The following is a 22,394-nucleotide window of genomic DNA, read 5'->3' as shown; positions in this document are numbered from 1 at the left end:
CGTCACGTGACAGAGGTGAGGGTTGTGACGTGCCTCCCCGCAGCCATTAGCCCTGGTTAGCACTGGTTAGCACGTTTGTTGACTCGTCTCTCTCTTTCTCTCTCTCCTCGTTTCCTCCCTCGACGCGGACGACAAACAGCAGCGAGGCACCAAAATAAAACATGGACAACAGCGGGAAAGAGAAGGAGGCGACGGCCCTGATGGCGGAGGCGGACAAGAAGATGAACTCGTCGAAGTCGTTCTTCGGAGCGATGTTCGGGTGAGTTCGTCGGGGTTCGATGCTAACGTCGAGCCGCCGGGAGTCAAGAGGCCAACGAAGCGGAAGATGAGGGGACAAAGTGTTCAAACGTCAAACTTCAGACACCGGACTGATCTTGTCCCCCCACGAGGACACTGAGCTAAACGCGTAGTTTGGGTTTACCTTCTGTCGGATCACAACAGTAGCTGTCAGTGTCAGGGAGAGCAGCAGCTAATGCTATGTCCCCCCCCCACCCCAAGCTAACGTGTTGGGTGTCAGACATTAAAGGAAACATTGGGCAACGTTTTTTCAGCTAAATGTTTGCCCTGGAAGCTGCAACAGCTGTAGCGCCACCACCTGGGCAGGTTTTGCAAGGTCCCCCCCACGTCGCGTGTCAGGCACATTTGTTTACAATACGCCCCCACATCTACCTGTGCAGCTAAGAATGGAAGAAACCATTGAAATGTCTTCTACTACTACTACTTATTGTTATTATTACTGTCCACTACAAAAGTCAAAACTGCTCCACCAAATACAATAATACACATTGTCTCAAGGTTCTTCACGTAGAAGGTCAAGACCACAATGAGCAGATCTTTGGTGCCAGTGGAGAGAAACTGGAAGATACTTCTAGAACCAGACTCAATGTGGACGGAAGAGAGGAGAGAGACCAGAGAACAGTTGTGTCACCATCGGGTTTCATCTCTGACAGACTAGTTGTTGTAATGAAAACCATAAGAGTGATCATCATGGATGTAAAGATGTTATTAATGACAGTAGGAACCATTCATATAATGATAAGGATAATTGTTGTCTCATTCCTGCAGCTCAAGAGAGAAAGAGAGACTATGGGATGGAAAAAACACAAAGTTAGTGACGTGTAGTCAAATATATACATATTTGATCCTCACAATATACAATGGATATTCACAATAAAAGCTTCTGCATCCCAGTTTATGTTCAAAATTGTCTCAAAGGTTGTTGGTCAACCTCTGGAGAAAATCTATGAATTCCATAGTCACACACTAAGATTGGCCAACAGCCTTGTTTCTGATCCCAATCAATGTCCTGAACAGTGAATATAGATTGTTAATCTTCAACCGGAGATAAAAGGTGAGACTGAAAAACACATTTGTGCACCAGTCAATCCTAAAAGTGAATATGGAACTTAATCCCAGATCAATAAACATTAAAGGGCCTCGAACGTCGTCGTCTTTTTGTGATTTTGACGTTATGTTTAGTTAACTATTGTCTTGTCAAGTTTTTGTAATTACATTGCACTAGATCACAACTGGGAGGGAAATGATGCAACTTTCTGAACTTCTTCTTTTAGAGAACAGTGAATATACTTTTAGTATTAATGTCTAGTTATCAGAATGACACTTGATATCTGTATGACCCAGCAATAGTTTCCACAAATCTAACCTAAGAGTGTGACTAAGAAAATTAAATGAAGCTTATGTTAAACTGAACACGTGTGCTGTCTCACAGGGGTTCCTCCAAGCTTGAAGAGGCCTGTGACATGTATGTGAGGGCAGCCAACATGTTCAAAATGGCCAAAAATTGGTGCGGTAAGATGAGTATTACAGTTTAAATGAGTGAGCGTGATGATTTTCCTTTTCTCTCTTTATGACTTGTGAAAGATCCTCCAGCTTCTGAAATGCAACATTTTCTCCTCAGCTGCGGGAAATGCGTTCTCCCAGGCTGCTCGCCTCCACCTGCAGATGCAGAGCAAACACGACGCAGCGACCAACTTCATAGACGCTGGAAATGCCTTCAAAAAAGCAGATCCGCAAGGTAATCATTACACATCTCCACCGTCACGATATATAACTGTGGAGGTTTCACGTGAAATGCTCCTTTTACAAGCTGCTTCACCAGCTCCAGTCGACCATGTACATAAAAGCAATGTCATTTTCTCAACAGAGGCCATAAACTGCCTAAACCGAGCTATTGAGATCTACACAGATATGGTGAGTCTTTTTAACATTTTAATTTGGCTTTGTTTATGTTAAGCATCGTATTTACTTATGTGACATATAACTCTTTCTGTGGATCTCTTCTCATGTATTTCTTTTTTTGCTTTCAGGGCCGCTTCACCATCGCAGCCAAACACCACATCTCCATTGCTGAAATATACGAGACGGAGCTGGTGGACATCGACAAGGTCAGATGATGTCATTTTATATATTAAATCCAGAACAGATTGTTGCCTCTGTTTTAAACTGTCATATACAATCATGGTAACGCTCTATTTACTACTTATGTCCATTCCAGGCCATTGCTCATTATGAACAGGCAGCAGATTATTACAAAGGGGAAGAATCCACCAGGTGAATATTTTGAACGAGTAACATTTCCTCTTTGCTTTCTCTTCTGGTATTTTATATTTCTCATGAATTTGTTGTCCTAATACATCTTTTTTTTTATAATAATCATATCATTCCAGTGGATGTGTTTGAACTGAGAAGTGTCTTGTTTTTGTTTCTTTAGTTCTGCAAACAAGTGCCTTCTGAAAGTAGCAACCTACGCAGCTCAGCTGGAGCAGTACCCGAAAGCTATTGAGATCTACGAGCAGGTGAGATGCTGTGGCCTTTGTTTCACCGTGACATCAGAGGCACCCGGGGCTGTAATAACAAAACAGACCCTGAGCTGTAATTTGTGATTTTAGGTGGGAACCCACGCGATGGACAGTACGCTCCTGAAATATAGTGCCAAGGATCACTTCTTCAAGGCAGCGCTCTGTCACTTCTGTGTAGACATGCTGAATGCAAAAGTAAGTTGTAGCACAGAAGGGCACATGCACGGCAGCTGTAGCACGAGCCTCTGATGTAATATTCAAATATTCATTCTTTTGTTTCTCAGCTCGCTGTGCAGAAGTACGAAGAAATGTTTCCGGCCTTTTCAGACTCCAGAGAGTACAAACTGGTGAAGGTGGGTATTTAAAATCTAAAAACGACATGCTCCTCAATCACCCTGACATCAGAAACACAAGTCAGTTTAGTAGAGCACACAACACTTCTGATTGCAGTAAGAATAGTTTTATTTAGATTTTATGTTACCTGGGATTATTGTGTCCACATTGAGTTAGATGGATTTGCTCTGTCCAGCTCGTGTTATATTCTCCTTGAATGAAAATAACAAACAACAAAACAATGATAGACAAAAAAGAATATAAGAAGATGGCAGTCGTCTGTTTGTTTGCTTTTCAATTGGTCTCATCCACACGTGTCATGAATAACACGACTGCTTTGTGTGCCTACTGTCTAGAGGCTGTTAGCTGCCAAGATTATTATTTCCACTCATGTTGTTGTTGTATGTGGATTTACAACACGGTTCATTCCCACATGAGTTCACTGTAAACCTCCTGGGTTTGTTTAGGCTGAGCAGATAATCCACTTTCATGTAGTCGAGCTCTGTCTGTTTACTATCTGATCACCTTGAACCTATTTCACCGCCAGGTTTTCTTATGCCGTCAGCATGTTGTGTTTTTTTTATGATCCCTGATGTACAGCATCAAAAATAGTCATGTTTTTATCTCACCAGAAACTTCTCGATGCCTATGAAGAACAGAATGTGGAGGCCTATACTGATTCGGTGAGTAGACGGTTTTCTTTCAGCAGAATAAAGACATGTAGCCAAGGTTTGTGATCGAGCTTTCTTTAATTTCTGCAGCAATTAGTTTTTAAAATCCAGGTTTAGTTGAGTGTTTCGGGATCTATGTGCTTTAGGGCTAAAAATGAGTCGAGTGTTATGACACCAGCAAAAGTAATGAATTGGTGACTTTAGTCTTTAGTCTCAGAATCATAATGTCAGGGTCAGTTTGAACTTATCACTTGATACAAGAAGTTGACAAGCGGGTACTTTTTATATTGTGTAATAAAAACCTCACCATATAACCTAATGTATATTTCTCTTTATTGTCGTGTTTTTCTAACCTTTGGAATCAAACTGACGATGTTGACGTTCCGTGTCTCAGGTGAAGGAATACGACACCATTTCACGGTTGGACCAGTGGCTCACCACCATGCTTCTCCGCATCAAGAAAACCATACAGGACGACGAGAGCGACCTTCGCTGACTCCCCCCCCCTGCTTCTCCTCGAGCTCTCAACAACAAGCTTGCATCCTTCGTTTTGCCTCGAGCCCGTCACTTCCCTTCTAGAAGCATATCTTTAAAGAATCTTGAACATTAGACCTTACACTTCTTCACGAATACTGTTTTCCTTCGTACCATCTGCAGTATTCCTTCTTGCCTTTTTAATCTACTCAACTCGATGCTCCAAAATGTTTGGTCTTTATAGTTATGAACACTATTTACCTGAGTGCGCACAGCACACGGTATGTTAGTTTATCATTATGATGCGTGTATTGGCCCAGTTTTATTTAAAAAGTTTCATAATTGGGCTGCAATACCAAATACTCATACCAGCACATTTACAAAATAAAGACTTCATTTTGTTTTCATTATTGTATAGATGAATGAGAGGATGCCAACTTATTAACACTTCGACCTGCGAGATATATATTTTTCAGAATTGTGCTTTAGAATCAAAGGAAACTGACCAAAATGCCAGTTTGGACAGAAGCGGTCACATTGGTTTTTGGTACTTTGGAGTGCTCAAGTGCAACGTGGGTCATATCAGGGCATCTCTAATTGAAACTGCACTTCATCTCAGCTGCAGGGCTCCTGTCCCAGCAGAGAGGCCAGGAGTTCCTGAAGTAATCCCATGGCAAATACCCCCTCTGCCTTAAACCGCCAAGTTCTCAGGACGCAAACAGCTACATTTGATGAAAAATTGATAATATTCTAAGCGTTATCGATGAATTTGCTAATTGTCTTTGTCACTTCCACTTAAAGTACTTTTATTCCACAAAAGAAGGTGAAAATACACCTTTGTAAACATTTGCCTGGTTTGGTCTTAAAGAGAAAAACTAAAGAGCGTTTACCAACGTATGGGAGATATTTCAAGTTTGTTTTTGTTATTGTCTGATAAGTGTTTGTTTTCTGTCTTAACCAACCAGGCTGTAAAAGTATTTTTTTAACAGCCTGCACCGAGATGCAATACAGTGAAGAAAAAAAGGAGCTTTACTGATCTGAAAACTGTGCTCATGTATCCTCGTGATGTCGATAGACAGTTTGTTCTTAAATAATTTGTTGTGATGTTTCTTGTCAAAACAATAAAATGAACCTGTCTGAGTACATCCTCCTACTGGGCGTGGCTTGGCTGTGTGTGAAGTGATGGGCTGGTCTCATCTACCTGCATGTTCTCACCATTAACCGCACCACGGCTTCTTACCAATGCCGTCCCCTCTGTACTGCTCGTTGGTGGGGGTGGAGATGGCGTAGCCGTTGTTACGACAGAAGAAAATAATTGGGCACTCTAGGGTGGCAGAGAAGTTGAAGCCAGCGTGTGCGTCCCCTTCACTGGCGGCTCCCTCTCCGAAATAACAGATCACAGCGCGGTTGGTGTTTTCTCTCTTGAATGCATATGCAGCTCCAGTCGCTGAAACACACACACATCCGGCGTGAATAGATGTTTATAGGTGTTATTTATGTCTTTACCAACTGGAGAAGTTAACACACACACTCACCCTGAGGAATCTGAGTGGCCAGAGGAGAGGAGATGGTGACAAAGTTCAGGTCTTTGGAGCCGTAGTGGACAGGCATCTGCCGACCCTTGCCGAGGTCATCAGCATTGGCATAGCACTGAGCCATGAACAGATCCAGAGGAAAACCGCGATACATCAACACTCCTGCAGGGCAGCATAGGAGTTTTAACACAATTCATCTCAAAACAAGAAAACCTAATGGTCTTAATACCAAGTGTCCATGGAAGGGGGTGAATGACGGGTTATTCAAATGACTGGGGGTGGGCAAAACGCAGAAAAGCAAAGCAATGATTCAGAGAAGAGTACAGAGGGTGAGAGAGTAGTTAGCTACATTATTTTTAACTATTTTTACATTATTATAACTACATTATTTATAAAATAAACCTGTCTGAGTACATCCTCCTACTGGGCGTGGCCTGGCTGTGTGTGAAGTGATGGGCTGGTCTCATCTACCTGCATGTTCTCACCACCACCTCAGTTGCATTAGAGGAAACAGGCACAAGTACAGACAATGCCGCTTTGGGGAACCTTCAGATTACTGGATACTCATTTATTCTTCTGGTTCATATTGGGATTAGTAAGTATTTTTAATGAAACTTGAATGATAAATTGTCGACTTTGGGACTACTTTGATTTTATTTTCCGCCTGCAGGTCAGAGGGGTTCACCTGCTTCATGGGAGTCTTTGTAATTCTGTGTTTTTACTAAGTCTTGGCTGGTTTTTCAAATGTCATCTGAGTCAAACTTTACATCCTAATTGTGTTGATTCCAGAAACCGTCTTACATGTTTAACTCACACGACAAGGTGTGATATAAGGGATTCACGTGCATTTCATGATTCCACAGACCTCAGGTGTTTATTTTTCAGCAGGGAGGTCTCTCAGGACTTTTTGTACTGAGCCTGTTTCCCTCAAATGAGTCACCAGAGAGAAGGGTGTGTTCAAGGGCAGCTCACATCACCTGCTGCACGTTCAGAGTTACTTGGTCTTTGAATAAAGCAACAGAGAAACAGTTTAACTTTCAACTGTACACATTAACACAGAGTAGATTGTTATTTGGGTATTCAAAATATTTACGCACTGTAGACTTGTGTCTATAGTGCGTGTCACAAACAACGGTTATGCAAACATAATTTGTTATTATGTTAACGTGTCTGTCAACTTGAAGACTTTTATAAATGTAATATTTCTCAGGGGGTGAGAGTATAAACACAACCATTTTGTAATTTATATTACCTGTAAAAATTTAGATGAGTTATATCTTCAAAAACATTACTAGGCAACATGAATCATTGATCTTGTCTTAATACGCCTGATTCGTCTATAAGTTTCCAAGAATGACAGGAATATAACAGGAATATAATTATTGTGATTTGTTAAATTGACCAATCGTACCCAACTGACATAACTACTTTGTCACATCTCCCTCAAAAAATATATCTAATTAGGTCAAGAGGATTTCTATCAGAATTAGTTGCGTCTGCTCAGATCTTTAATCCCAATTTGACAGTATAACTCACAATTTACACTGTACATATCATTGTAATGTGTACTTACAATTATTGTAAATCACTATTTTCTATTGAGTTTCAAGTTTGCTAAAGGTTGTCAAGATTGTGATGTCATTCATTCACACAAAGGTCAAGTCTGTAATCTTCTGTTGGCAGGTACGGAGAGTGTGTCGCCTCCTGGCAGAGTCAGTGTAACCCGGAGACAACAACACAACAAGGACAAGGACCATCTTACGTTACAAGGAACCACACAGTTTAACCTGACGCAATGAGATGCATTCAAGCCTTCGGTGCTGTGGTTCTCCTCCTCACTTTGTTTAAGATCTTCATCTCAACCCTTCACCTGGTGACCACCTACAGCCACAAGGATCAACCGAAGTCTCTTAGCCTCCAGGTCCACGACAACGACGTGACAACGCAATCCTCCGAGCAGGAAAGCTTCACGCAGCCTCGCCCTGTTGATGTGCTCAATGTGTCTTTGTTTGAAGGCCTCACACAGACCATACCTCAAAATGCAGCGTACTGGAACCGCCTGCTGTACTCGGCCCTTAGGATTCTGGACCAGAGTAAACTCGCTGACTGGTCAAACTGCAGGGAGACGAATCAGGAGCGGCTGCAAACCAACGTGCACGACGTCGCCTCCTATCCTGTCTTGTTGCAGGACTTTTTGAAGGGCATGAACTGTAGCACCTCTCCAGTCCTCATCAATCAACCCGACAAGTGCAGCTCAAGTCAGGAGGATGGAAACAACCAAGCCTTCCTGTTGTTCGCCATCAAGTCAACTCCTGGAAACTTTGAGGGGAGACAGGCGGTGCGGGAGACCTGGGGCAAAGAGAGGGTGTATCAGAGAGGCCTGAGGGTCCGCACGGTGTTCCTCCTGGGTAACTCCCCACCGGACGGCATTGACCTCAGCCCAATGCTCTCACTTGAGGCAAAACACTTCAGGGACGTCCTGCAGTGGGATTTCCAAGAATCCTTCTTCAACCTGACGCTGAAAGGGAATATGTTCCTCCAGTGGACACTAAAAGAATGTCCTCGTGTCTCTTTCGTCTTCAGTGGGGATGATGATGTATTTGTCAACACACCAGCATTGCTCAGATACCTGAAGTCTCTGCAGGCTTCTCAAGCATCTCACTTGTATGTTGGACACGTCATAAGTACAGCAAGTCCCATCAGGACCCCGAACAACAAATACTACATTCCTCTGAGTTTCTATGATGGCCCATACCCTGCTTATGCTGGTGGAGGCGGTTTTGTCATCTCTGGAGCGTTGCTGCAGTCTCTATATTCTGTTTCTCGTTTCATTCCCTTCTTCCCCATCGATGATGTCTACACTGGGATGTGCGCTAAGGCTCTGGGAGTTTCTCCTGAGGCCCACCCAGGCTTTCAGACCTTTGACGTCAAGGAGCCAGATCGTGGGAATGTGTGTGTCCATAAAGATCTTATTATGGTCCATCAGCGCTCGCCAGTGCAGATGAAGAGGCTGTGGAAGGGCATTAACAGCCCCCTGTTGACTTGTTGAACTACCGATGAGCAAAAGACGCAGCCACAAAAGAGCATTGCCCTCTAAGTTTCAAGATGACGCAGCACAAGGAATTGTATCGTTGAAATCTTCCAAGGACTTAGAAAACACCAAATAGCTGTTAATGTCTTTTGAAGTTAGATTTTTTAACAGGTCAAAAATATTTTTGGTGAATTATTTGTCAAGATACTTCACATTTAAGTGGGAAACAGTCTACAGGGGCCATTTGGCTTATTTCCACTCTACCAGCGGGTTTAAATAAACACCAAGACAATTTAAATCAGTTCTTTCGTTTATTTTCCACAAAACACCAAACATGTAACAGGAGCTAGATGGGTGTGTAGTTCTGGAATTTAGTGTTGTCTTTAACAGCATTACTCACACCTATCAGACATTTGTGTTTGCCAAAAAACATTTAATCACGTTTTCAGATCAGTCACCTCAGTGTCACAAAAGGAAACCTGTTAAACACCATGATCACAGGAGAAGACAGGAGAGAGGAGAGAACAGAGGTAAACTGCCACCATTTATTGCTTCATTTGTGTGGTTGTTTTTATGCATAATGCAGTCATACTGCAGCAGAACCGGGGTGTGAAACTAAAGTGAGATTTAGTGTTCATAGAAAACAGTAAGTCTACTAACTGAAGGCACCAAACCCAGAGGTATGAAGTACAATCTGCAGAAAGAAATGACACGTCATATCAAAACTACATCTTTAAGAAACAGTCTCAATACTGACCCACTCCAAAGTTTAACCATCACATAGTAACCTATTCAGGGTAATTATTTATCATACAGGTCAAGTGGGTAGTGCTCCTTGTACTGCTGCATGTGCCTCCACATGGATTGTCTCTGCCTGTCCAGGTTGGGCGTCATCTCCTGGTACACGTCAGTAAACATGAGTTCGGGATTGGGCTTCAGGCGCCGTTCAGCCTTCTCGAACGCCTCCATCACCGTCTTACGGGACTGCTTCCTCCAGCTCCTCTCGTCGTCTTCGCTCCACCAGTCGCGGGCCGTCATGTAGTGTCTCAGCCTGGAGATGGGGTGGTCCTGCTTGTCCCAGTAGTTCACCTCGTCCACTGAGCGGTAAGCCGAGCTGTCGTCGCTGGTGCTGTGGTGCCCAATTCTGGAATAAGATCAGATCGTCAATTAACTTTCCATAACAACATGTTAGGGCCGAGTACATTTTCTGCTCTGTGCTACCAAGTCCTGTCACTTCACTGACCCTTTCATTTCAGAAACTCCTCATGATCTAAAATATGAATGCTATACACAGTACAATTCATAGAGAGGTGGAAAGATAATTCCACGTAGTCTAGTATAATTCACAAATTCACTCAACCAGTTATGTGCATATATATATATATATATTTATTTTTGTAATATTGTACAGATCAGGTTCCTTTTTGGAAATCCCACATCAGACTACACAGTTTTGTCATTTTGAAGTTATTATTAATATTTCTAATAGTGATGAATCAGCAAGGATGATGAGCTTTATGCCATAAACTGTTTTTTGTGTCTTCTGTGGGTGTGTAAGCAGGATATTCAAAACCACTCAACCAACCTGTACGTCATTGCTTCGATGAGGAAAGGCTGGTTCTCTGCCACAGCTCTGCGTCGAGCTTCCTTCGTAGCGTTGTACACGGCAAACACATCGTTACCATCGACACGGATGGACAGCATTCCGTAGCCTGGACCACGAGCAGCTGCTCGATCAGACAAAGAGCACGTGTTCATAAAAGCAGCTTAGGATCGAAAATTTGATTCTGTAGAAAACCGCACCACGGCTTCTTACCAATGCCGTCCCCTCTGTACTGCTCGTTGGTGGGGGTGGAGATGGCGTAGCCGTTGTTACGACAGAAGAAAATAATTGGGCACTCTAGGGTGGCAGAGAAGTTGAAGCCAGCGTGTGCGTCCCCTTCACTGGCGGCTCCCTCTCCGAAATAACAGATCACAGCACGGTTGGTGTTTTCTCTCTTGAATGCATATGCAGCTCCAGTCGCTGAAACACACACACATCCGGCGTGAATAGATGTTTATAGGTGTTATTTATGTCTTTACCAACTGGAGAAGTTAACACACACACTCACCCTGAGGAATCTGAGTGGCCAGAGGAGAGGAGATGGTGACAAAGTTCAGGTCTTTGGAGCCGTAGTGGACAGGCATCTGCCGACCCTTGCCGAGGTCATCAGCATTGGCATAGCACTGAGCCATGAACAGATCCAGAGGAAAACCGCGATACATCAACACTCCTGCAGGGCAGCATAGGAGTTTTAACACAATTCATCTCAAAACAAGAAAACCTAATGGTCTTAATACCAAGTGTCCATGGAAGGGGGTGAATGACGGGTTATTCAAATGACGGGGGGTGGGCAAAACGCAGAAAAGCAAAGCAATGATTCAGAGAAGAGTACAGAGGGTGAGAGAGTAGTTAGGGTGTCAGGGAGACCTATTTAAAAGTGTGTATGTTGGCAGGAAGGCATGTGAGGGGGGAGAGAGGGACAATAACACAACAAACATAAAGACAATCTGATAAAAGAAATTATATTTAGATGTTTTAATGCATTTTGTCTTATTTGATGTAAAGCATGCCGAGTACTGGATTGCACTTTTGATAAAAAGTAATTACCTAATCCATTTCTCCGTTTATATATTTTTTGCTATGAAGAACCTGTGATACTGTTTGATGTGATCCGCTGATATAGACTGACGGTGATTATTCTGAATGACCGAACTGATGTAATTGGACATGTGTGAGCTGCAGACGCGTCATGTGATTCACTGACTGCATTGACGCTTTGTTCGCCTCGGATATAATCATTCACCAGAGCAGAACACCTGCTAAAACAAACAAGCTTTGAACTGAGCTACAGTCGCTGCTGACTCCGATCAGCTCTTTAACACGGCTGAGCTCCTGATCACCACAACTCTTACAAAACAGGTGGAAAAAGAAATAAAAGTTAAAGTTATTGTTAAAAAAAACCCCTCTGTTCTGCTTTTCTAAATGAACAAGATTCAAGTCCTGAGGTGGCTGTTAAAAACTAATAAAAATGCCATTCTTATTGTATTGTAGTGTGTGTGTAAGTACTCTTGCAAAAATAACTCAACAATGCAGATGGATTTGTAGTTAATTAGGATTACATGGGGGTCGGGGGTGAGGGGGACGACACCCCTGCCATAGAAAACGTGTTGTGTGCACAGCAGAAGTGGTTTGTACAGAGTTTATGCTGATTCCATCCTGCCTGCCAAAGCTGGTAACATCTTTATGGATGAATTTGTGGTCATTGTGGTTTAAAGGGAATGGTGCCCCTTTGTTATACACCTCGATTGCTCGATCACTAGAAAAATAAGGTTTAAAGAACTTGAAAAAGTAACTTTGTAAATAAAAATGAACTAAATCCAGTTAAATGATTCAAATCCACACAGTGTGATACGTACCCGCTTCTCTGTATTGACCAAAGACCAGGTCACTTGGGTCAAGAGCAGCAGCACTGCCAATGTGTGTTCCCTCCTCACCATAGTTGGTCATGTAGAAGGAAATCCGTCCCTGTATCAGAAAACACCTGTTCAGCCTGTTCCGTGGTGAAACAAGGAAATGCAAGAGGAAGGAAACACACCTGTCTCTGGGACTCATAGAGAATGCGGTCCATCGTGTTCAGCAGAGTCATCTTCTGATAAAAGTTCATAACCGTCTCTTTGGAGAGCTGAGTGTGGGAACAAACACACAACACAACACATGAAGTACACACTAGAGTGCCACATTAAATAAACAGGGTCGTGCGCAGACTGACTGTACCTGAGGGTCTTCAGAGGGGTTGATGATATTTCCTTGCCTGTCCATCACCCGGTACACTGGGATCCCAGAGATCACATTGGGCTGGATAAACTCAAGCTGATCCACATACTCGGCAGACGCTCCAGGGAACTGCGGCTTGTCCAGCGATGAGTCAAAGGGCTGCTGCTGGTGCACGGCCTGAAAGATTGAAGACAAGCGATTGACAACATCACTCTGGCTCTGGCAAGGACCTTCGAAAATAGACACCGCAAATACGGCTTCATCATTCGTCTTAATGATGACATCCAGAAAACTGACTTTTATATTTTCACATTTACTGTTTTAAAGACCAAACCTTCTGGGATCATTGACATGACAAGTTTCGGCATTAAACAGGATAGAAGGATGCAGTCATAATTCAATGCTAATGCTGGTATTAAGAATATACAGCACCACTTATCTGTAGTTATAATAATAACAATAATATATTATAAATGATAATATGCTTTGTTGACAATTGGGATAAATAACATAAGAGTGTTGTTCTCTTTTAGGTGGAAATGATAAACCGTGTGGTATAGCAATGGATGAATTTGTTTATTCATAATTTTTATTCTGGAGAAGTAACCCTTTTAACCAGTTAACCATTTTCAGATCCTCAATGGATGAGTTATTTCACTTTGCGTGTCGGCTTTGAATTTTACACAGGAAGGAAGTGGAGAAGGAACACAGGATTTAATTGAATAATCAAATATTTTATTTGTCCTAAGTTATGTTATAAGATATAAGATGTTGGGGCAACCCAGAATAAACATGGGCTGGAAATGGGGAACACAGGTAACAGATGGGTCCCATGTGGGCTGAACTATCTAAAGTGAAAAGAGCAGAACAGGAAATTGTATCCAGCAAAGTGATATACATACAATTTCACATTGCACCCATAAAAATAGGTTTTAGCCAATTCAATTAACTTAAAGATAATTAAAAATAAGTAAATGTGTCTTCAATCTGATCCATTCAGAAAAGCCACAGAGCTCAGTGTGAACATCTGGAAAAGGAACAAACACAAAAACAACTAAAAGAATAAAAACAGCTGTAACGTTTATTTCTCTATTTATTTATTTATTTGATTAAAAACGAGATTTCCACTCTCACCCACACGCCCCTGCCCTCGACCAATGGGAACGAAGCTAGCTAACGTTAGCATTAGCCGCGTTAGCTTCGCAGCGTCCCAGCAGCAAACACAAGGTCAAGCTACACATTGAGTTCTTACAAAACACGCGTACACTCACAAAACACGTGGCGACGTCTGTTTGATTCAATACGTAGAACAAACCGTGTGTGTGTGTGTCTGCGTCTTTTCCTCTGTGGGGCCGACAGCTAAGCTAACAAGCTAACCCGGCTGAAGTTGGCTTCAGGTTCGACACTCAAAGAGGAGAAATGAGTGGTTGAGTAAAGAACTGAACTAAAACACTTCACAGATCTGATGTGAGACATTAAACTCTCTCATTACTCTGCAATAACTTCATCTGCACATCTTATATTCATAGTTTATTTTAGTATGTCACACTCCTGAACCTATCATCGCATTGCCTCTTGTTTATAGGCTTGTTGTAGTGAGTACTTTACTGTGTACTCCAGTACTTTGTGTATCCTAGTAGTTTATTGTGTGCTATTTAATTAGGGAGTATGTGCATTTTTTTAGTACATTCTATGTTTATTACATTCTAGTTTGAGCTATTTTAATAAGCAATACGTAGCAAAATAACAAACATATGAAGAATTCAAATAGCTCAAAATAGACAAGATATCAAATCAACTAAAAACTGTACATAGTAAGTAAATGATACACAATAAAATACTACAATACCACAGTTGATTATTAAATATAACAACAAGAGACTAAATTCAAGAGATGACAAACAACTGCTGCAAAGTTGCATTAGTTTGCATTTAAAGACAAAATGATGACGTAGACAGGAGTATGACAACTGCACAATTTATTTTTTTACTACATTTTGTGTTTATTACTTTTTTTAAAAAAGCTAATTCATCTGATCTGTTTTAATTTCTACTTCTCTCTGTGTGCAATGCCCTTGACCTGCTGCTGTTCACCGGCGAGTCACAACCCAGCTTCGGTCACCGTGTTGTGGTTGTGTGTGTTGTGTGTTGTGTGTTGTGTGTTGTGTATTGTGTGTTGTGTATTGTGTATTGTGTGTGAACCTCCATCACGCTGAACTCACGCTGACTCGCAGGCTCCTGTGCTGCAGCAGCCTCGTCGCCCTCAGTCCTGTCGCCACACGAACAGCCTGGAAACACGCTCCGTACATTTTGTTGACGCCGCTCACAGCCGCCATCTGCACGGGTCAGTGAGCCGCTGAGTGGAGGCTGGTCACAGGGAATCGAACTGTGACACAGACTCGACGGGACGTGTTGACTTGTTGTTGTTGTTGTTGTTGTTTTTTGTGTATCGCTTTACAGCTTGAAACGCTGCTGCTTCTTCTGTCCACAGCACAGACACACTTCCGCCTCTTCCTCTTCTTCTGGTGTTTAATGGCGGTTGGCAAACCAGCTTATAGGTGCATTACCGCCACCGTCTGGACTGCAGTAAACCAAACTAAACAAAAATGTCATAATTTTCTTCGGCTGTTTCCTACGGTGGCCGAGAGAGGCCGACGCACTGCAAATAAGGAAAACGCACGCTAATTGAAAACACACGTGCAGATTAAGAAAAAAACATCATAAATTTTGATGACGCATTCTCTGCAAAAAGTCCCAACACAAGCAAATACAGAAATGGGCTGAAAATAGCGAAAGCGACAATGCAAATGTTTTCAGGGGACCCAAAAAAGTGATGAACCCGGCTGTAGTTCAATGCTTTGTGAAGTTGTTGTAGTCACTCGTCAGTGGTGTGGGAATTCTACCAGGTAGACGACACGCAGGGACCATAGTATCAGGTCAGGTCTTTGGGCGGTAGTGACAATATGTGATGGGACTGTAAACCAACATCTCCCAGTCTCAGGCTTGCTCTAACTGACCACTCCTGGTCAGTGGAGGGGCCCTCATTGTCCCCGTTCCCCCTCACAAATGTGGTCCTTTGAACTGTATGACAAGGCATTGGTAGAAGACATTGGTAGCAGTTTGTTTCAATTGTTGTTGCAAGGCATTTGAGAACCTGGTTGTGTCTCCACGTATACTTATACGTGGAGACACAACCAGGTTTCCAGGTAAAAACTGGCACAGCACTCAGTAGAGGGCATACTTCCTCCGAGACTGTCTACTTACGAAACCACATTTAAATTGACCAGATCCCGATTTTTGTTTGGATCTGCACCAAATTACACACACTCATAAATTTCAACTTCAGTGGTTTCTATTGAACGCAACTTCAAGTGATTTAATTTTGAACATTTAAATAGTAAACCAATATGTACTTTGAGAAAATGTCCTTTATGTTTTCCTTTTTTCCCCACACGTTACAGGGACTGGGGGCAGAGCTCGAAACAGCAAATGCCTTTGAACCCTTTGAACCATTCCTTTTTAATGAAGAAGCGTGGTTCCTTTATGCTGTGACACTTACTCATTCAAAAGGGATTGTTTTCCATAGGATGTCTATTAAATGTCTGTGTTTGTCTTTGATGTATTAAAAGTTGCGTGGCAATGCTTAAATAGTAGTGGACATTGTTAGTGCTCTGGCCCCACAGGTGGATCTAAGAGAGAAGAGGAAGAAGCTTGTAATTTATACTCAAAGCATTGGACAATATCCAGGAGTTCAATTTTATTCAGATAGAGCACAGCACTTACTGAAGAAGACCATGGATCTGAAAGAGTCACCATGTGATAAACCACAGATCACAATCGACATGGTTCGTCCATGCATTGAAGCCTTCTCAGAGGGGATAACAGCAATCCAGTGGGAACTGTTAGAATCTGGAAAACCTGACGAAGCCACAAAATTTGCCCTGGCAGAGCTGCTTTTAAATTTGATGTCAACCCTCTCTGGGGTTTTGGTCAAGCATTTAAAAAGCAACGTCTGCATATCGGAGGAACTTGTGCTGGAGAGTATCAGCGAACCAGTCTCCCAAGGTTTTGCTGAAGTTCTGCATACTTCGTTAAGCTCGTCTTTCCGTTCTTCCAGCTTGGAGAAACTGACATCTTCATTGGTGGAAGAGGTTACAGTGAGTGTCAACACTTCTCGACTACTGTCCTCCTCATCATCACCGCCTCGGTCAAAACGAGTCACTCCCACAAGCAGACTGAACAAAATGGTTTCTTATGCCTGCAAGTTATTGAAGAAATTTGCGGGCAAAATGAAAACACTATGCTGCGTACGAAAAGTCAGAGTGTCCATTACTGACCCGGAGGTTGAGACTACATCACAGAGCGGCTCCTCAAAAGAAAGTGTTGTGAGTGAAAAGATCAAATCTGTCAAGGAAATAATCAGAAAGGAGGTGAGTCAGATCACAGAAGTGATTCTGGATGTTGTGCCTGACGCAGAGTACACCCTGCTACAGTCTCAGTCCAGTCTGGAGATTAAAAATACTGCAGATGCCATTGTTCGGTTTGCAGTGAAGACGGAACAGACAGAGTCTGCAGGTACAAGCCCCAAAAGGATCAACTCTGCGGGCGGTGTGAAGAGGAGGATAAAGAACCTTTTCGTGGAGACTTTTGGTAAAGCATATATTCACAGGATTGTTGCACAAACCAGGGCAAGGTTTTACCCTACAGCCACAGCCAAAAGCAAAGAGGAATTGCAGGCACTCAATGCTTCTATTGATGTCGTGCTTCTTACAAAGGATGATGCAAATCAAAACCTCTCATCTGCTAAAAATACAACACTCACACAAGAGCTGAGCGATCTCCTCTACATGCACATCACACCTCCGACTTACAACACGCCTGATCCCAAGTCAGAGGATCCCATGCTTTCAGACATATGGGACAGAGTGATCAATTTCCTGTCAATTAGGGAATGGTGGGTGCAAAACCATGCTGATGACCACAGCAACAGAGTGGCACAGGCTTTAATGGAGTCTGGGTCATTATGCGATATGAACACTGATTCAGCTGATTCCGACCAGAGTACAGCCGATCCCGACCAGATCCCATCCGATCCCGACCAGATCCCATCCGATCCTGACCAGATCCCATCCGATCCTGACCAGGTCCCATCCGATCCTGACCAGAATCCATACGATCTCGAGCAGAGTCTGTCTGATCCCGAGCAGAGTTTATCTGATCCCGAGCAGATTTCAGCTGATCTTGAGCCGAGTCAAGTTGATCCCGACCAGAGTTCAGCTGATCCTGACCAGAGTCAAGATGAGCCCGATGTGACTTCAGCTGATCCCAACCAGCAACCAGATGATCCTGAACAGAATGCAGCAGCACTGGCACAATACAAAAATGCTTTTATCAGGGTTCTTGTGATAAAGCTCATGATGAAGACACTGGATCGGGCAAAAATGACGTGGATCTACTTTCAAGACCCGCAGGCAACCATCCAACGGCTCACAGAAAAAATATTGGCTGACGTTGACAACGCCAATATCGACATCACTGCAGAAAAAGTTGCAAACCTCCAAACACCCATTTTCAAGGACCTGAGCAAGAAGTTCGGCTCTGCAACAGGATTGCTGGCTGCCATGGAAGTAGGGGACACAGAGGTTGAGAAATGCATTGCCTCCTTGTTGATAGGTCACCTGACAAAGCAACGTGGGGCCATCGCCCGATTCTTCATTTAATTTTTATTTAATTTCTAAGGCTTTCTCCCCCATGTCAATGAGGAACTAGTGAGTGCAAAACCAACAGGTTGACAAAAAAATTGCAAACCTCGACATGCCCATTTCCAAGGACCTGAGCAAGAAGTTCGGCTCTGCTATAGTATTGCTGGCTGCCATGGAAGCAGGGGACATTGCCTCCCTGTTAAAAGATCACCTGGCAACTCTAGATTCTTCACTTTATCAATTTTTTACTTTATTTCGAGGGTTTTCTCCGGGTGCTCCGGTTACCCCTGTGCCCCGAAATAATAAAAAAAAAATTGTAATAAAAAAAATAATACAATTCACCTGTTTTTGTGTACATTCTGCATTCAAATTAACATTGTTGTCACGATCCAAAATGGTTAGTAGATTATGGTTGTGGATATTATTATGGTTGGATTATGGTTAGCCTTTTTTAAATAATATATATACATTTGATTAGCTATGTTTGCAATACTCATTTGCACCACCCAGTTCACTGTTACTTGTTTACAATTACATTCACAGATTTCTTTTGCCGTTTTCAGACATGACCTGAGTCGAATAAACCTTTAATACTGACTAGTTTAAAAGAAAAACTTTTCTAGGCGGAATAAACCTTTAAAACTATAGGTAGTTTTATAGAAAGAAGTATTTCGGTTGAATAAACATTTAAAACTATTACTAGTTTTAAAGAAATAACTATTTAGGTGCAATAAACATCTACAACTTTAAGGCGTTTAAAAGAAAATAGTATTTAGGTGTAGTAAGGTTTAAAACTTTAACTAGTTTAAAATAAATAGTATTCAGGTGGAATATAGATTTAAAAATATAAGTAGTTCTATAGAAAATAGTATTTATGTGGAATAAACCTTTTAAACTTTAACTAGTTTAAAATAAAATAGTATTTAGGGGGAATAAACATTTGAAATGGTGAAAAGCTGTCCTTACACTACAGTGTCCGGTCATCCAGGTCGTTAGGTGGCGCTGTGACAAAATCTCTAGAAATGTCGTCCGCTCCGGTATCACAGGAACACGACTTTACACCACAGAGGAAAATCAGTGCGTGATGTTTTGAACATTAAATTGAACGTTGACGAGTGGAAGAGGAAGCGGAAGAGGAAGAGGAAGAGGAAGCGGAAGAATACAACCTGAAGGACACGGAAGAAGCGCAGCTGCTGTAAGAAGAAGAAGAAGAAGAAGAAGAAGAAGAAGAAGAACGCGTCATCGGTGTTTACTGCTGGACCCGTGACGTCATCCACCCTCGACACACGCTGGGTCCTGAATGGCGGTGATGGAGGCGCGCTGCTCCTCGAACGTGATGCTGCGGGAGTTCGCCTGCGAACAGAACTTTCTGTCTCAACCGGACGGATCCGCGTCCTTCGTCCACGGTAAATACACGAGTTCAGCTTCGTCCTCCACTTTACATATCCACACACCTCGTTGGGTCACTGGCAACAGCGAAGTCGCGCCACTGTCACGTTTAAATGGTCACTTTAGCTGAATAATCACATTTCGTGGCAAACTACTAGTTTGTAGTTTAGAGCGGAAGCGGACACGAGTTCTTCAATATGGACAAAAGTATTGGGACACAAGACAAATGATTGAATTCAGGTGTTTCATTCAGTGTCATCGCCTTTGGTTGGACAGGTACACACAAGTGTGAGGATATATAGAAACATATGAATGGAATAAAAACTAATATACAGTGTAAAAACCAGACCAACATGTGCAGTGAGAGAATATGTACAGTTAACGGATTGCACGTGAACCGTTGTTTTGCACAGGCAGATGAATATAGCCCAGTTAAGAGAGTTATACCAGAGTTTTAAAGTCCATAATGGTGGTGCATGCAGTTCTATTGGGAGCAGAGCTGGTTGTATTAGTCCCACTGCTGCAGGAAGGAACCACCTGCGATACCTCTTCTCCAGGCTGTGGCTGAAGGAGCTGCCCAGTGCTGTGGTGGTGTCCTGCAGGAGGTGGGGACTGGTTGTCCATCATCATCCTCCTCCTCCTCTGTCCCACCACCTCCACTGGGTCAAGGGGGGATCCCAGGACCGAGCTGCTCCTCCTCCTCCTCAGTCCATCCAGTCTCTTCCTGTCAGCAGTTGAAAGAGTTGTAGAATGGAGTTTCATAAAAGCTCCTGTAGTTGTAATGTGTCGTTGTCCCAATACCTTTGTCCAACGTATGAAGAAATCAGGAATGACATTTTAGACTTCTTGATTTTGGGCCGAACTATTTTTTTTTTTCCAGTAGTGGACACATTTCTCCCCCCATGAGATCTTATTGTTGTGATATAATCTCTATTCTGATCAAAAGCAAATCAAAATGCCCTTTAAGGTCTTTTCTTCTGTTCTAATTTGAAGGAGACACGAGTGTGTACGCTGGCGTCTATGGACCGGCTGAGGTCAAAGTCAGCAAGGAGATCTATGACCGGGCGACTCTGGAGGTGGTGATTCAGCCCAAAGTGGGACTTCCAAGTGAGTTGTGTTCCAAAAGGGGGAGAATGTCTTCTTATGCAGCTGTATTCACTTGTTGTGAGTCTAAAACAGCTGCTGAGTGTCGCTGTTGTGCAGTGTGAGCAAACAAAATCTTCTTGTGTGGGTGCAGTAGCGTATCAGGAGGCTACTAACACTTCATTTTACAGCTTTCTACGCATATCCTGTTCTAATGCTGCTATACCACAACACACCACACGGTGGAATAAGTCGTCCAGTAGTAGTGTTTCTGTTTGTGGCTCATGTGTGAATCTCCACATTTATTCATGTCTTAGGTGTAAGGGAGCGATCACAGGAGCAGTGTGTGCGAGAAACCTGCGAGGCGTCTCTGCTCTTGTCGCTTCACCCGCGCTCCTCCCTCACGCTCATTCTTCAGGTGCTGCATGATGACGGCTCAGTATCCTTCAGGGAAGCTCTGGGCTGCTTTGTGTATCCAGTGTGTGTGTGTGTGTGTGTGTGTGTGTGTGTGTGTGTGTGTGTGTGTGTGTGTGTGTGTGTGTGTGTGTGTGTGTGTGTGTGTGTGTGTGTGTGTGTGTGTGTGTGTGTGTCTGTGTGTGTGTGTGTGTGTGTGTGTGTGTGTGTGTGTGTAGCATTGAAATGTTCCCCTGGTGCTGTTTCTTGGTGCGTGTTCTTCCTGACCGGCCCCTCCAGCTCCTGTCCTGCTTGTTGAATGCAGCCTGCATGTCTCTCATGGACGCGGGCCTGCCGATGAGTTGCCTGTTCTGTGGAGTGACCTGTGCCATTGACGCAGACGGTCAAATCATCACAGACCCCACTGCCGCTCAGGAAAAGGTAAATCTGATGCTCACAAAACACGAGCAAGCACCTTGATGTTGACAGGAACAGCTGATTGTTAAATATCGGGGAAAAAGTGACAAATCATATCCTTTCATTACCGTCACGTCTCTGAATCTGTCGATTTCTTCTTCCACCAGGAAAGTCGAGCTTTGATGACCTTCGCTATCGACAGCAACAAACACAATGTATTGATGTCCTCAACCAAAGGATCGTTTTCAGTTAACGAGGTCTGTAAATATATTCGTTTTTTTAAATCAGAAACACTGCAGCATTGTCAAATTCTGTTCCATAATTCTTCCAGATTTTCAAATCTCTATTTTATTTATGTTCTTCATCATATCTGTGTTTACTGCTCTGTCAGCACTTTCCTTCAGGTCTGATGACGATGAGATATGTTTCTGTCTCTTTCTGTTCGAACACCACAGACCTTTTTAATATTTAGACTTTTCTTTGAAGCTTGTTTTGCTCTTTCTTCCTCGTGCAGCTGCAGCAGTGTATAGCAGTCAGTCAGAAAGCCTCCGAGAAGCTGTTCCAGTTCTACAGGGACTCTGTGAGGCGGCGGTACTCCAAAACCCTCTGATGGCGAAGCAGCGTACTTCTTCTGGTCTTTTTTTTTTTTATAAAAACAAATGCAAACAAATACTGATGTTGTAATAAAATATTTAGCGAATACTCTTGGGCTCCTTTTGCCTCATTTCGG

The 22,394-nt window shown here is 42.9% G+C and overlaps 5 protein-coding genes across 5 annotated transcripts; 3 read left to right on the top strand and 2 right to left on the bottom strand.

Moving 5' to 3' along the window:
- Nucleotides 1-28: 28 nt before the first annotated feature.
- On the top strand, nt 29-5,447 carry napab (N-ethylmaleimide-sensitive factor attachment protein, alpha b). Its single transcript, XM_035153859.2, has 11 exons — nt 29-259; nt 1,730-1,809; nt 1,919-2,035; nt 2,165-2,211; nt 2,328-2,405; nt 2,516-2,571; nt 2,732-2,816; nt 2,910-3,014; nt 3,104-3,172; nt 3,785-3,835; nt 4,218-5,447. The coding sequence occupies exons 1-11, from the start codon at nt 162-164 to the stop codon at nt 4,317-4,319; spliced, it is 888 nt and encodes a 295-aa protein (XP_035009750.1). The 5' UTR covers nt 29-161; the 3' UTR covers nt 4,320-5,447.
- Nucleotides 5,448-5,514: 67 nt separating this feature from the next.
- LOC118106696 (2-oxoisovalerate dehydrogenase subunit alpha, mitochondrial-like) lies at nt 5,515-6,025 on the bottom strand. The gene is made up of 2 exons (XM_035155424.2): nt 5,833-6,025; nt 5,515-5,744 (listed from the first exon to the last, which is right to left on the bottom strand). Exons 1-2 carry the CDS (start codon nt 5,984-5,986, stop codon nt 5,515-5,517), a joined length of 384 nt encoding a protein of 127 aa, XP_035011315.1. The 5' UTR covers nt 5,987-6,025.
- A 303-nt stretch (nt 6,026-6,328) lies between these two features.
- Nucleotides 6,329-9,161, top strand: b3gnt2l (UDP-GlcNAc:betaGal beta-1,3-N-acetylglucosaminyltransferase 2, like). The gene is made up of 2 exons (XM_035154395.2): nt 6,329-6,427; nt 7,516-9,161. The coding sequence occupies exon 2, from the start codon at nt 7,628-7,630 to the stop codon at nt 8,879-8,881; it is 1,254 nt and encodes a 417-aa protein (XP_035010286.2). The 5' UTR covers nt 6,329-6,427; nt 7,516-7,627; the 3' UTR covers nt 8,882-9,161.
- bckdha (branched chain keto acid dehydrogenase E1 subunit alpha) lies at nt 9,162-15,218 on the bottom strand. Its single transcript, XM_035154393.2, has 8 exons — nt 14,903-15,218; nt 12,681-12,857; nt 12,502-12,588; nt 12,323-12,431; nt 10,975-11,136; nt 10,680-10,886; nt 10,449-10,590; nt 9,162-10,007 (listed from the first exon to the last, which is right to left on the bottom strand). Exons 1-8 carry the CDS (start codon nt 15,014-15,016, stop codon nt 9,665-9,667), a joined length of 1,341 nt encoding a protein of 446 aa, XP_035010284.1. The 5' UTR covers nt 15,017-15,218; the 3' UTR covers nt 9,162-9,664.
- Nucleotides 15,219-19,498: 4,280 nt separating this feature from the next.
- exosc5 (exosome component 5) lies at nt 19,499-22,366 on the top strand. The gene is made up of 6 exons (XM_035154397.2): nt 19,499-19,788; nt 20,765-20,878; nt 21,172-21,293; nt 21,548-21,688; nt 21,832-21,921; nt 22,179-22,366. The coding sequence occupies exons 1-6, from the start codon at nt 19,683-19,685 to the stop codon at nt 22,272-22,274; spliced, it is 669 nt and encodes a 222-aa protein (XP_035010288.1). The 5' UTR covers nt 19,499-19,682; the 3' UTR covers nt 22,275-22,366.
- Nucleotides 22,367-22,394: the final 28 nt, after the last annotated feature.

The sequence above is a fragment of the Hippoglossus stenolepis genome, chromosome 4 (assembly GCF_022539355.2).
Source record: "Hippoglossus stenolepis isolate QCI-W04-F060 chromosome 4, HSTE1.2, whole genome shotgun sequence".
Classification (NCBI taxonomy): Eukaryota; Metazoa; Chordata; class Actinopteri; order Pleuronectiformes; family Pleuronectidae; genus Hippoglossus; species Hippoglossus stenolepis.
The sequence above is the reverse complement of the archived record's forward strand: the minus strand, read 5'-3'. Positions and strand labels throughout refer to the sequence as shown.

Bases quoted from the DNA above. Each gene is read 5' to 3' on its own strand.
- LOC118106696 (XM_035155424.2), bottom strand. From the start codon at position 5,986: ATGTATCGCGGTTTTCCTCTGGATCTGTTCATGGCTCAGTGCTATGCC. The intron at 5,745-5,832 runs GTGAGTGTGTGT...TGTGTGTTTCAG, and splicing joins GGCCACTCAGATTCCTCAGG to CGACTGGAGCTGCATATGCA.
- napab (XM_035153859.2), top strand. From the start codon at position 162: ATGGACAACAGCGGGAAAGAGAAGGAGGCGACGGCCCTGATGGCGGAG. The intron at 2,212-2,327 runs GTGAGTCTTTTT...TTTTGCTTTCAG, and splicing joins TTGAGATCTACACAGATATG to GGCCGCTTCACCATCGCAGC. The intron at 2,406-2,515 runs GTCAGATGATGT...TGTCCATTCCAG, and splicing joins AGCTGGTGGACATCGACAAG to GCCATTGCTCATTATGAACA.
- bckdha (XM_035154393.2), bottom strand. From the start codon at position 15,016: ATGGCGGCTGTGAGCGGCGTCAACAAAATGTACGGAGCGTGTTTCCAG. The intron at 10,591-10,679 runs GTAAGAAGCCGT...CTGATCGAGCAG, and splicing joins GTACAGAGGGGACGGCATTG to CTGCTCGTGGTCCAGGCTAC. The intron at 10,008-10,448 runs GTTGGTTGAGTG...ATCTTATTCCAG, and splicing joins ATCGAAGCAATGACGTACAG to AATTGGGCACCACAGCACCA.
- exosc5 (XM_035154397.2), top strand. From the start codon at position 19,683: ATGGCGGTGATGGAGGCGCGCTGCTCCTCGAACGTGATGCTGCGGGAG. The intron at 20,879-21,171 runs GTGAGTTGTGTT...TTCATGTCTTAG, and splicing joins GCCCAAAGTGGGACTTCCAA to GTGTAAGGGAGCGATCACAG. The intron at 21,689-21,831 runs GTAAATCTGATG...TTCTTCCACCAG, and splicing joins CCACTGCCGCTCAGGAAAAG to GAAAGTCGAGCTTTGATGAC.
- b3gnt2l (XM_035154395.2), top strand. From the start codon at position 7,628: ATGAGATGCATTCAAGCCTTCGGTGCTGTGGTTCTCCTCCTCACTTTG.